The sequence below is a fragment of the Eleginops maclovinus genome, chromosome 3 (genome assembly GCF_036324505.1).
Source record: "Eleginops maclovinus isolate JMC-PN-2008 ecotype Puerto Natales chromosome 3, JC_Emac_rtc_rv5, whole genome shotgun sequence".
NCBI lineage: Eukaryota > Metazoa > Chordata > Actinopteri > Perciformes > Eleginopidae > Eleginops > Eleginops maclovinus.
The window spans coordinates 7,878,033-7,892,852 of NC_086351.1; the positions used below are offsets into that span (position 1 = coordinate 7,878,033).

The window sequence follows — 14,820 nt, forward strand, 5'->3', positions numbered from 1 at the left end:
TACTTGGTTGGCAGGTGTCAGTTAAGCATTGCATTAAGGTCTCCTCAAACACTGTTTGACAGAATCGTTTGTAACATAATGTCAAAGAATCTTCTCGTCAGGTATGCACATGACAGAAATTGGAGAAAAGTGGATTTGGAAACCTGTACTCCAACCTTTAAGCATCTACAGTTTCTGAAATCCTGCTAAATATTCACATTGGAGCACACAGGCTGTTGACATATAAGAAACTTCTCCTCTCTTATAATAAATTCAAAGCCATCCAAAAACCCAACGGGACACTCAACACTTTAAGAGCAACCCAAACTTTAAATTCAAGAAAGGGAAAACACCAAAAACTCACTAAGACATTCTTCCATGACAGCAGCATTATTCTCCTGGACAGCGTGTTAAAGGAAACCTCTAAGTCATCACTTACAAGCTGTCAATCAAAAGCTAAAATAGTTCACTGGTCATTGATTATCTGAGCCCGAAGCAGAGCAACACCTTTCCTCACAAGGGAAATCAATCTCTCTGCTCGCATGTATTGTCTGTCTTTGTGATGATGATGATGTATCATTGTAAAAGAGGCCAGTTTAGTAATTAGGCGTGTTGCAGCTTAATTACCTCAAGCAGGCAAAGAGGAGGTACGTTTTCAGTTGTTTATTAATGACAATGATTCATTGAAGTCTTTATTTTTTGTTCAGTTGTGCTGTAATTTTTCCCGCCCTGCACAGTCACAATGTATACTTCCTGATTCTGACTTTAAGTCATGATTTCATTTAATCCTGAGTAGTTATTTCCTTTGTTAGGTATTACAGAGGCCCTATCCTGGAAAAACAAGGGTGGGTCTAAATACAAATGAGCTAATTCCATTGAACAAATAACCGTACATCAGGGTTTCATACAGAAAAACAGCTGCCAGATGATAATACAGATACAGTAAAACATAGCCACTGACTCAAAAATGAGGAGGATTGTAGTTAAGTGTGGATTTAAAAAAAGAAACTGAAAAAAGCGATTATCTGCCCAAGGTCTATGTGTTAACTACTGTAGCTTGTAAGCTAATGACTAACCTGCTAGACAGCCAGCTAATCAGTCACAATGGCTCCACAAGCGTCATTTTCTATTTTTCCTGTACAGTCCCCAGATTGTACATCATTTATTCTCATTGATCAAAAGAGGTTAATCAGATTCATCAATTATTGTAGGCAGCACATGAGAGAAAAGGTTAAATATGCTTGCATGATAGACAACGGATTCAACTATGTTGGAGTCTCTAGGTCTCTATTGTGACACAAAAGTGTGTGTGTGTGTGTGTGTGTGTGTGTGTGTGTGTGTGTGTGTGTGTGTGTGTGTGTGTGTGTGTGTGTGTGTGTGTCTGTGTGTGTGTCTGTGTGTGTGTGTGTGTCTCCCATTCTTTTAAAAAGACTTGAAGAAAAGAAAGTGATCAGCCAGCTGATCAAGAATGTGAATAATTGGCATCAACGCTAAAATTAATAAGACACTCTAAGTGTTTGGAGAAAGAGGAACGGAAGTGCAGGGGGAGTGGAGATGGGGGTGTCGCCGCTGCTGCCGGGCGTTGAGGTGGAGAGAGGGCGAGAAAAAGCAGTAGCTGTGCTGCAGTGACATGAAGGCGACGGGGTGTGACCGGATGAGCCATCAGACTGCAGGGCGCACATGTAGGAATCTTTCACTTTCTCACACAAAGACACACACACGTGCACACACACACACACACACACACACACACACACACACACACACACACACACACACACACACACACACACACACACACACACACACACACACACACACACACACACACACACACAAATCACGCAGCTCAAATGTTGGTACTACTTTCTTATAATGGATCTTTTTTTGGTAAGGTGTGTATACGTTGTAACTTTATTTGTTATCATAAGGTCAGTAATCATGTTGTTATGATGTGAAGGATCCCTACTTCTAACATTTTAAATGTGGCTAAAACCATTAAATAAAGTTTACAAATGGTTTAATTAATGTATTATGGTCCTAGTTTGGTCGTATGGTTCATTCAGTCAAGGGGTATTTTAACAACCCAAAAGATGTTCTTATTACTTCAATATAAAACATGTAAAGTATTTATTTACCTTTAGCAGAGACATGTTTAAAGCCTCAAAGACATTAAATGAGAAAACTGGTTTGGCCACTTTGTAAGTAATGCATAAACGTGGTAGGTTAATAGTCAACACAGCTTTTGATGGGTCAGGATATTAACCAGGTGGAGGATATTTCACAATCTAGCAATATACACTTCATTGTTCAAATAAATCAAGGCACACACAAATTACTGACACTGCAAGCACTATACCAGTATGTACACACATTGCAAATACTTAAATGGACATGAGTAGTCACACATGGACAATCCTAAACAGCCAAACACACACATGCATGCATACACTGAGTAGCATCTGTGCACCATTAGATGTACCTGCTGCGCATAAATGCATTTCTTCCTGAACATGTGGTCAGTTTTATAGTCGTATCCTCAGAAAAACACCTGATGACTGCAATTAAACTACCTTATAACAAGAGATGCCCACACTGAGAGCTCATTAAACTGCAAGCACTCATACAGCCTCGGCTTGGACATCAGAAACTTTCCTCAGGGTGTTGGGAAGTTCACTGAACCAATCCCAAATTTATTTGACAAATGTGTTTCTGAGCCCGAGGTCAGGCTGTTAACAAGGCTGGAGTTTGCATGCTCAGGCAAACGCTAGTTTCTCGAAACAACCTCGAAACATTCATAAAAAATACCTTAAATCATTGTCTTTTAAAAATCAAATCCACATAAAACTAAAACTGCTTTGTTGATGTTGTTTTATAGAAAAAGTATTTTACTCAATGTTTTACCTGTTTGAGTTTTCTTGGTGTAAGTGTACAGGTGGTTGTTTCATCCAAACGGTTTCAGTTTTCACCAACAAATAGGCCTTTTATGTACTCATACTGTAGCTTCAAATGCCACATATTATGCCCATGTCTTTACTACACTCTACTACAACCTACTGCTTGTCCACATCTCCTCCCTGGGGGGTCACAGCGGCAAGGAGGGAGGGATTTCACGCTTGACCTTCCCCACACAGCTTTGTGAGCCCGTTCACTCCAGCCTTGATTCTCTTGACCTACTTGGTCATCCCGGAGCAAGCCACTTATAATACCTACATCTTACCCAGCAGCACGCTCTCCCTCATAAGCACACATACACATCTGTGCCACACATCTGTCTGTTGCTTTCTCCCTCTGCGGGGCTCGGTGGCTTTCGACTGTGACTGATGCTGACGTTAAGAGATAAAGGTTTAATCCCCTTTGTGCCAAATATTGTTTTTGACTGCTTCCTGAATTCTGGGAAATGCATTGCCCTCGCTCTCCAGCCCTTCTGTTTGTTATTTTTAATCCAAATCTCGGGATCTCTCATGTGTTTTCACATGTGGAGGGCTACCACTTTTAGGCAACTTATATTGAGATGACTTCCCTTGAAAACACATGCAGTCCCTGAACAAAGGACATAATTATAGAGAGGTACATTAATTTGAAGAATTACACATAGAATTTCTATTTCAAATGATCAGGACGGTTTGCCTTTTGTGGGTCAGTATGATAATTAAATACAAATCAGTAAATCAGCCAAAAGGAGCAATCCTGCTGCGAAAGACCCCACCGTTCAGTCGCTCTTTGTGCCAAGCTCTAGGGATTCCCCTCCTTTTCCTCATACTTTCTCACCCTCCCTCACCCCTCTACACCGCCAGAGGAGTTTGATGGAGCGGCTGCAGCACTCAGCGGCATCCAGAGCCTCTTGTTTCTCCCCCCGGCGAGCACCACTTAAGGCCTCCTGTCTCACACTGCAGCCCCGCCAGTGGTTGGAAAGCATTTTCTACTCAGATGAGCGCAAACAAAGACATGCATGTGCGGGAGTGAAAGAAGAGGGAGGAGGAGGAAGAGGAGGCAGTTGGTGTGTTTTGTAAACAACGAGAAAGCCGAAGGGAGCGGCTACACAGGACCAGAGGAAGAGGGGAAGTGGAGGAGAGGGAACACGAGAAGGAGGACAGAAGGGAATCGTACGCTGAGGTATGACTGAGTCGGAAGTCGGTAAAGAGTTGAGTAAAGGAAATTGCAGGGGGCTTCCCTGTCACAATCCTCAGTTGGGCTGATCACAAAGGAAGGGGATGGCACACCTGGCACTAAACAAACACATATGTATACACAAACACACAGCTGTACATTTTGTTCTCATGTGGCACGAATGCATCCTACTGCAATGTAAACTATTAGATAGTAGAAAGTGCCATCAGGTCTAAAATAGGGATGGATGGATCTGACTTTTTCAGTCTAAAACCTTGGCTTCGGTATGGGAAGATACAGCACTGATCAAATACCAGGGTGTCATTAAAAGGCTGTGTGCCTCACTGTGTTGAAGTGAGTTGGATCATTATTTTATGTGTAAGGAAGATCAAGATTGGCTTAAACATTGCTTTACAAATGTTGTCAAACTTAATATAACAAATAAATACATGGATAACGTATTTCTTATTAATGGAATTGTCATTTATTATTATTATTATTATTATTATTATTATTATTATTATTATTATTCAAGTCTAAACCTTTTAATGCGGCAACGAATTGCCCGGACCATTAAAAATGTATCTGGCTCAGTATCGGCCCAATATCCAAGCCCTTAATTCATAAAGACATTGTTCCGGCCACTCCAAACAGGGAAAGTGTGCACTTCCTTGCACAACGACTAAGCTCTTCAGAGTAACCCTAAGCTTTGTACTTTTCAGAGGATATGAGTGTTGAATCCAAAGATGACAAAGTCCTCATATCAAAGCCCACACACTCCCAATTGACCCAGCGCTTCTCTCTGACCCCGTTGTTTTATTTGAGCCCTAATAACTCTCCTAATTAAAGCCCCTACCTATTATTTTTTTCTCCCTCCACTACCCTGTAAAAGGCCCGGGTTTCAAAGTGCTAATAAAATAAACTGAAGGGGGCCCATTTCTTTATTTGTATGTGTGTGAAGAGTGTGTGGGAGAAGAAGGCAGGGAGATGAGGGGGAGCTGGAAGGACAGAGGTTTTAGGTTCAGTGGGGGGTAAAAGAAACAGAGGTCAGTGGAAATAAAGGCGTGCGAGACCCCGGGGTCAAGCTGCCTGGTGTCCACAGTCACCGGGCTGGCGTTGTTGCAGGGCGAATGGCCCCGCTTGTATAATCGCCGGGGTATGTTTTGTCCACGAGTGTAGGATAGAATATATCACGGCGCCGCTGACAGATGAACAATAGATCACGTTTTGTGGAAGTCCGAGTGGAGCCTTCGCAGATCCATTGAGTTGGCTGGTACATCTGGAAGAGCTAAGATTAACCCAACGTTTACCGGCCTTGCGTATGGCTGACCCCTTTTGACCCAAATTGCAGCTTCAACAATATCACGTATGGGTTAATATAGGACTCAAAGACGCCCTACAGTCGGCACCAATGAATCATCCTTTAGAAGTGACTGGGATCCAATCAATACAACAGTGCTCGTTACCAGTAGCTTGATGTTTGAAAAAAGTGAAACAAGACACCACAACAAAGCATGCTCACATACTGATGTTTAGGGCGCACATGGAACACTTTTACATTTAGTTAAATCACTGATGTTGAGATGTGGATACAGCATTAGAGACTGGGCCCAAGTTTATTCCTATGAAATCGGATCAGTGGTGCATGAAAACAAAAAACTTTAAATGTTGGGTAGAAAAACATATCCCGAATTCTCAAAGCGATAACATAAATGGACAAACGGTAATAACCTAATTATAATTTGGTTTGCCACCATGAACATTGGCTTCAATTGCAGCGTACTACTGGGGGTTCGGGTTCAACATATTAGCATGCTAAAATTAGCTAATTATCAATGAACACAATGTGAAGCTACACTGGTGTTAATGTCATTGTTTTTGCAGTTATTTGGTCATGAGCTAATGTTTCATTACAATTTCAGAGGAACATCAACACGTTTTTAGCAAATGTTATAATGACCGATCCAACAGTAACCACAAACCGCAAATGGCTGCCTCATGGTGGAGCAAGAGGAAGTAATTGGATCACTAAAGTCACTCGGATTAATTATCTAGGAACCATGAATACCTGGAACAAATTTCACAGCAATCCATCCAATAGTTGTTAAATTACTTCAGTCTGGACTATAGTGGCAGACGAATACAATATATACAGTATTGTGACCCCCACTATCATCTCTACAAAATGAGAAATAATAACCAGCACAAACATTTATGTATGTCATCTAAACCTTGGGTTCAGCAGGTGCAAAGTGACACCACTTCCTGCAGGAGAAAAACCTGGTGCTAATCAATTCTTTTTTTATGATATTTGAAGCTGAGCCATAAATGTGCTCAATCTCTGTTAACTCTCCCTTTGGTTTTATGATGATAAACATGTCGTAGTGGGAGTTTATGAGTGTGGCTGGGTCTTTCTGCAGGGACTATAAAAGCAGCTATGTGAATATCATATGATTCATGGCTGTGCTGCGTGTTCCTATGTGCTGGCTTTCATTCAAATACTGCAAAATATTCTAAACAGTGGTGTTTGAATAACTTACAACCTCTTGACTAAAAACATCAGCACTGAGCAATACCCAGGGGGAGAAGCAATAACATAATATGGTAATATGTTAATGACTTCAGGCTGTGCTTGAGATATAAACATGATCATATAGGGTGTTGAGTGCTCCACGGGGTTAAGTGAATGTAATCCTCGTTGAGAATCAGTGCTAAAGAAGGAAGGAAAAGGGAGGCAGAGAAAGTCATGTGTCAGGGTTCATACGTGAGCAACTGGGAGCCAGAGAGAGGCCGAGGGAAGAATCTGGGCCTTCATTATACCAAGAGAGGGCTGTTTAAAATGCTGAATGAAAGTGAATAAGAGGTCAAAATAAGTTTACGAGGAGAAAGTAGCTACATGAGGTATAGCATGTCACATTTAAGCATTAAAATGTCTAAAAACGACTAGATATTTTGGTGAGTTGGGCACTCACATTATGCATGTTGTTTCCATCAAGTTTCTAACCTACAGAAATGTTAATCCAGTTTAAAGCTGCATTAGTTTTAATACATTTTAAAGATCTTTTAAAACATGTATTTTGAACGGGTCGTGGGATGTCTGACTAAGGTTATCAGAGCAATATTCCTGCATTTTATTTGAATCACTCTAGCACTCTTTTTTCACTTCTTTCATTTTTATGTCTTAAGTATATAGCATGTTTCACTGTTGGTGGAGCCTGGTACATCAGATTTGTATTGCCAACAACTATGCTGTAACTGTAGGTTTCATGAGCTTCACCAGGTCCATTTCATTAAAGAGGGGGAGGTCATTGCAGATAATTCAGCTCCTAGTGCAATCTTTTAGTACACTCTTCCTCAAAGATGAACACTTGAGGAATATGCACCGAGAGAAACTGACTGCAATGACGGCAATGCTGATAAGGACAACAACCCTCATGATCACACACAATACTTCGCTTCACCAAACTCCATCTTCTGATATTGTTTGGATTGAGAGACTCTATGGGCCTAGTGGCATAACATTACATATTAAGTGTTAAAGGCAAAGTAAGTTTGCAAACAGTCATAGGTTGCACAGATGTGATTGAAAGTGAGTGGAGCGAGGGAAGGTACAATATGAGGCACAGGTTCAAAGCTAGTGGGAGTGGGATCACAGAAAGAAGGCCTTGAAGAGCCTTATCTGTGACCCATCTGTCCTGACATGCACACTCCTCTGGTTAGTGCCCTGGAGGAGAGGGAGCAGCGTGTCAGTGACTGAGTGTGTACGGCTTAGGACTAAGGCCTTGGCCTGTGCACTCTGGCCCGAAAACCAGCCTAACCAGCCCTATGCCTTAACACCCCCAGGAAAAAACTCTCATGACTTACTGCTGTGATCATGTGATTGACTGAGCCGCACAAGAGGAACAAAAAAACGCATTAACAAAAAAGGCTGTCACACATCAGTGAAGACACAGATGTTACTTTCTTTGACAATTAACTTTTCATCTGCGCTGTCAGCTGATCTGTCACAAACTTTGTCAGTGGTGTCTCTTTTCTTTTTGGTAATTTGGGGAAACACACAGGATCACCAGATCTGCAAAGGGGCTGTCTGATGACTGGGTGTGTGTTCAGGGAATTTTTGGAGTTGTGAAAGAAAGAGTAATGTTGTTATTGATCTTAAAACTTTTGTTTTACTATTTGTGACTTTAAAGATTGTATTGCTCTAGGATTGTATTGACGTATTGACTCAGTATTTTACAAATCAATTAAATGTATCAATTAAAGTGAAATATGTTGTTAAATAGTTTCAAATTATATTTTTAAAAGTAAAGCTTGCTATCTATCTTTTATCCTATTTCCCACTTTTTTTTACTGCAGTAAATCCACTTTTAATGCAATGTCTTTAAATAAAAGCTGCAGAGGTCTACCAATGATTTTGTATTTCAAATTGTGCCTGTCGAGCTGGTTCATCTGTTACAAAAGCTTGAAGAAATAAAGAAAACATCTCTACTCATCATTAATAATTCAGTTGTGATTTGGAATCCATTTGTGAGGTCCTTGCCAGTTCCCACCCAACTGTCCACAGCAAATATGTATTAGTCTAAATGGTTTTGCATCAAACCCAACCTCCTAAGATGTTTGACTTTAGTTGCATGTAGAGCACACCTGGGAGATTTACCATAATGAATACCTGATGTGGTGAAGCAGTTAATACCGCCTATAAAATACCTCCTTCCTGTGCGCCCCGGCTGTTGTTTATCAAACGAGGTAACGTCCTGTCATGTGACCCCTCCTCCCTCCCAGAAACCCACCTGTGTGGACTTTTCTCTTAATCCCTCTCTAGTCCCCCCCCCCTCCCTTTTTTTTGCAGAGCGCTTTGAATACTTAGACTACTGAGTGTAACTAATTCTCCCACACAAGGATATTGTCTTCTCCCTATCTCTGCTTTTGTCCTTCCCTTTCAAGCTGGCTATTCACTGATTTCATTAGTTTGCGGTGTGGTGTGAGAGAGAGTTTGCCAAGGGGGGGTTTCCCAATTAAAATGCCTTAATAGCCTATTACCATCACCTTAAATTCAACTCTGTGTCTCTTTCTACTACAAAATCCGCTAAAGATAAATCACAGGATCAGCGTGGGAGCATTTAAAAGCCATTCTTACATTAATGAACTTTAACTAGTAGTGATGGATTTGAGCTGCCTACAACAGAGAGCAACATGTAGTAGTCACTATTTAAATATCACAGAGACCGTTTTACTTTTCATAGTTTTTCTTTATGACACACCAATGATATTGTGCAATGAAATTTGATTTAGCATTATGGGGGGGGAAGACCCTGTGGTTGAATATGGTAAAATGTGTAACGAATACATCACCATAAAACATATTTTCTGAAATGTTATGTTTGAATATGGAAATGAACTTTTATCTTAGTAAATATATAATGGCATGAACAATGAACATTTTGACATACTAGAGTCAAAGAGTTTAATGGCTTTGTACAACCTCAAATCCAAGTTACTGTCAATAGCCATAAAAAAACCTATTTCCAACACATTTTTAGGAATAAAAGGTTATAAAAACTAGGCTATGAATGATATATATTGACAAAGCCCTCTGTAAAAGACTTAAGAATATGGTTAGGAATGAAACTGGAAAGGTTGGTGTAAGTGCTACTGAATTGGAGATTCAGTAGCAAGGGAAAAAAAGCGTACAGATGAAATGTTCAACATGTTTAACTCATAAATATCACAATACAACATTTTGAGTTGATAATTTACTTTTTGGTTTTAATTGGTAATGCAAATCAAGCATTGTCCCAAAAACATAAATTTCAATATTGAGCAATGCATAAAAAACAGTGGTATTGGCTGAAGCGCCCTTGCCTTGAGACAGTAAAAGTAATGATTGTTGTTTCTAGGGTGGCTTTTAAATGAAATGTGTTTAACAGGCTGCTCTTCCTACACATGCTGCACAGATCCTACAGCTGACATCAGGATGAAGTCCCCTGGGATGACCAAACCACCCTTTCTCAGACACCCATTTGTACCACCTCCTCCCCCTCCCGATAGATGACCCTGCAGGGGTCAGCTGCGCAGAAGGACCCCCCCGCACCCCTGCCCTCGGTCCGGAGCCATGGCGTAAATCAGTGGCTGTTCATCGCGGGAACCCTTCCCTGCCCAAAGTCTCAGCCCAGCCTGGCACCATCTGTCCTGGGGCTCTGACGCAGGAGCAGCGCTGCCAAGGTGGGATCCCACTGACCTGCTGCACCCACCAGGCCATATGGACCAGACCCAGGGCCGGCGACAGATCCATCACCAGTGCAGACTGGACATGGTGGAGAGGGGTTTGGTGTACGTCTACTGTAAATTAAATCTCGATGAGTTGAGAGTGGGAAAATTCAGGATCAGTAGATAAATAAAAGCATATCCTAACAATAAAGTTAAAACCATCAACTCCATGAAACTGTAAATGCAATGTCAAAATAAATGTGGCTTATTAATATTTATTTTATAGTCGTTTTAAATCAACTTACATTAATTGTCCGTTGTTTCATCTGCAGAACTGCTAGTAAAATAGTTAAATCTGGCATACAGTTTTTGCACGTAATGGAGTATTTCTTGTATCTGTACTTTTACTTGCATAGAAGACTTGAGTACTTCGTCCACCACTGGTTAGCTTCAAAATGAAAAAAAGTTTTAAACCAACACCATTTATAAACGTGTCAATACATTATGGAAAGAAAATGATAGATTAAAAATGAACATACTTGTATCAGTTTTGTGTATGTATGCAATTAAACATTAATACATTAAAAAAATTGGCATTTTATAACTAAAACTACTTATTTTTAGAACACTGACACTCTTAAAATAACAACCACCCCTGCATAAGAAATCAATAGAGTGCAGAGTACTACAATTACATAATTATAAACAAGTACTTAAACTATTAACTCTAAAGTACTGCAGTGGAAGATCACTGGTGAAAGGAAGCAGCACTTTTAAAATGGCCAATATAAACTATAAGAGTGACCAATGTTCCTCACAGACTGCCCAAACAGGTACAAAAACAAACCTAAGTGGACCTTTCTACTGATTACACTTTAATTGCAGAGCTGTAGGCTACGCTTGAATTGCTTCGTTTCTTTCCAAAAGTATTTGCGCAGATAATGTCGTCAGCATCAATTGAAGTGAAGCACACTAAAAACAGGAAAACTTCATGAAGGAAAACTCAATTAGAGCACTTAACAAATCCACCTCTGGCCCAAACAAATCCCAATCTACAAATGTGACCCGAGCGACCCTGTTATTTGGCTGTATAACTGCCAGTCTAAATACATGATGTACTACTCACACATGTAAAACAGCACAGCCTTTTAAGTGCAAGACAAGTCTCTGCACTCCACCTCATCACCCTTGACGACTTGACGTCTTTTCCCTCTCCATCATAACAGCACCTGGAATTGTGACACGTAAATCTTATGTGCAGAGACAGTCTGCGAGACCCCGGGCAGAACAGCCCAGCTTATTGCTTTCTCCCACAGCCCGACCTTGCCTCTTGCCCCCTAAGGCCTGGCTCTAATGGGCGAGCAGGGGTCATAAAGTGGTTGTGTTACCGTTTTCCTCTTTCCAAACCAGTGACACCAGTTGTTCACCCTCCTCACCGCGGCCTTTTGTGAGGCTTGACAGGCTGTCAATTCCAGGCGGAGGATGATTGTAGAAGACGACACGCATTACCTTGAGGTGACACCGCATTCCACTGAAGGCCTGTCTTTATGAGCTAACAATAACTTTGAATAGCTTTTGCAGCAAAGCATTAAAACTTTACTTTGACCCTGCGGCGCGAGTTTGGTGCCGCGTCATTCTTGTCAAATATGGACTTGTTCTTAAAAACGTTTTATGGAGGAAATTCATCTGACAGATGTATGATCTTCGGGGTAAAGGATCTTTGTTTTTTTTCAAGATTCCCAGAAATCTTTTTTTTTTTTTTTACATAGTTTTTTTGTCTTGTCGCCCTCAGGTTTGCACAGTGATTTTTGGCCGTCATCATGGTTTGAAAGAAGGACAAGAAGACCTTCACGGTGACATATACAACCCTAAGACAAAAATAGACGCCCACCCACACACACAAACAGACACGTACGTACATACGCAGAAAAGAGTTTGTCATTCCGAGAACAAGCACAAACTACTGAACATGTTGTACTTTTGTCTTCTGGCTTGTTAAGAAATGTGTTTATGAGCTGATTAATAATAAAACACTTCATATATTTGAGAAATTTATATTATTTTAGGATAATAATATCAAAACCTTTGTCCCAATGTATTACATATGAATGTTATAAATGTTTTGTCCCCTATGTCTGTGGGAAAAAAAATTATATTGAATTTGGATTTTTTTAGCTTTATAAAATATATTTGGTGGCCGAATTTCTCACACGTTAGTCCCACGGGTAACTCCTTTTATCACTCAATTGTGTTTTTAGTAAGACTTCATGTAATACCGTGATAAGAAAATGAAAACTGACTTAAACCTGTGAGTTACAGCTGAATAATAAGACACCTCTTATTCAACCAATTTGCCCGATCCAGTTAGTCACTTAACATGAGCACAGACTGCCCTCGTGTGTCAAGCATGCGGTACTGACATTAAACTCCCAAGCACAAGCATTACATGTCAATTTCATGAGGCTTTAGGAATTTAGAAATTTAGAAACTAATCTAATAACTCACTATCCAACATTAGTAAAATAGGATTTTGCTAAACTTTTAGCACTAATACCTTCCGAAATAAGCCACGGCGACCTGCATGTTTTTTTTGATGCACACAGATTTAACCTCTTAAAACAGATACGTCTGATCGGATGTTTACAATTTATATTTTATTACGATAGAATAACCATAGAAACAAATATTTGTGTTGAAATCTGCAATACAACACTGACTGTCATTCCATTATGACATTTATCTTTGTACCTTCGAGTGCAGCATTCACCTCTCTTCATCACAGTTCAGTTCAACAGCTTCATGAGTCCAACTCTCACTCCGCCCGGCCTTCAGCTTCTCCTCCACTGTGTGATCTCCCTTCGAGCCCCCCATGCAAGGTGGACTTTTGGCCACAGAGGGATTACTCCCCCACTGCTCAGGAGTCTTTGCCTGGATAGCCAGTGCATGAACGCAGCTGCTCAACTCTTCCTTCAGAGCCTCATTAACCAGACGGTGGCGCTTTATCAATGGCAGGCCCTCAAACAGGGAGCTGACAACCAGGACACGGAAATGGGATTCAGAGCCGGGGGGCACGGCATGCATGTGGCTTTCATTGTGGACCTCCAAATGGTCCGGCTTAAGTTGGTCGGTCAGTTTGGTTCTGATAGACCTCTCTACGGGTCGGTTTGGGTCTGGATCCATGTGTGGTCTGAAGTGGGCCAGAGGCCGGCTTAAGGCAAGGCTGGAAGAGATGGGCCGAACACAGCGGAGGACAGCAGGAAGCATCAGAGGCTGTGGCAAGAGACCACCTATGAAGCAAGATGGGTATGAATACAGAAGATGTGTGATTTAATGACCAGAAAGATATTTGTTGTATGAGGTGTTGCACTGGTCACGGCTTGGTACATGGCATACATACCCAAAATGTAAGAATAGGAAATAGATTAAGGAGATACTAAGTTTGATTATCACATGTATAATCCTAACTCACCTGCAGCCCTTTCATACATTAACCTCTGTCACCTTAAGGAGTATATTAGTAGTCAGAAATGCTTCATCCCATTGACCGTGTAAAAAAGAACAGCAATCTGCTGTCCAACCTTATTTTGCAGGTGGCTGACATTTAGATAAACGCCATTGTGAGTTTAATTCCAACTTGACTGACTGTGGTTTTATTCTACGTCATCCTGTTTTCCAACTTAGCCAGTGCATATCAATCATAATGGCATTGATTTAATGCAATCTGAAATAAAATAAAAAGCAGCTACACCAAGCTACAGAAAATGTATCTTTGATAATTGAATTAGAGCAAACATTTTCTCAGTTCAGCTTCTCAAATTGAGATGATTGTTTTATATTATTATACCTGATAGAAATAATGATACATGTTAGTGGCCACTCTTTTTTGCACAGATTGTACAGGTGAAGCTAGCACTAAAGTGTCCGTTTATGATGGGGACAGATCAAAGCGTGTACCAGAGCTTTCAATGCCACGGAGAAATCTCTCAAGATATGGTAACGCAATGGTACAACAACTCGAATGAATAACAGAATACATCTCGTCACATACAACTGCAATGGTAATTCATAAACTGGTGACACGTCTTTGAATGCCTTTAAATGTCAGTGTTGGTGATAGCGAGGTAGCTTAATTCATTCTTGTTTGTTGTTCTTGTTGTTAGCATTAGCCGTTAGCTCTCATAATAAACATTACACAATACGTAAGATCAAACGTATGTATCAGCGTATTTAAACGGAACTGTTCCATAAACGATTATATAAAGGTCTGTGTTTATTTATACATTTGATCTAGTCTTGTAGATAAAGTTTAGTGTGTTTTTTGCGAACTACTCACCTTGCTAGTGAAGTCAGTTACGACTCTGGATACCGTGACGCAACACTCACCGGAAGTGCTAGAACGCTGGGTTGTGTAGTTTTTAAAAAACCTTTGTAGTCCTGTAGCAGCATTGAAGGCAGCCGCATCTTTTAACACTTTGTGGAGTCTATTATAATTGCAAAACCACAGACATAAAGGCTTGACAAAGA

At 40.6% G+C, this 14,820-nt stretch overlaps 1 protein-coding gene across 4 annotated transcripts in view; it reads right to left on the bottom strand.

Moving 5' to 3' along the window:
• The window catches only part of bola1 (bolA family member 1), a 29,275-nt gene extending 14,535 nt beyond the window's left edge, over positions 1–14,740 (bottom strand). Inside the window, exons 1-3 of one of the 4 annotated variants that reach the window (XM_063880433.1) lie at positions 14,630–14,740; positions 13,045–13,583; positions 10,173–10,428 (exon numbers count right to left, since the gene is read on the bottom strand). In XM_063880433.1, the coding sequence (XP_063736503.1) occupies positions 13,060–13,560 (501 nt within the window). In that variant the 5' untranslated portion in view covers positions 13,561–13,583; positions 14,630–14,740 and the 3' untranslated portion in view covers positions 10,173–10,428; positions 13,045–13,059. Of the gene's footprint in view, positions 1–10,172; positions 10,442–12,930; positions 13,584–14,629 lie in introns of those variants that run through there. The other 3 variants (XM_063880434.1, XM_063880435.1, XM_063880432.1) reach the window with 3 other exon arrangements.
• Between the last annotated feature and the right edge of the window lie 80 nt (positions 14,741–14,820).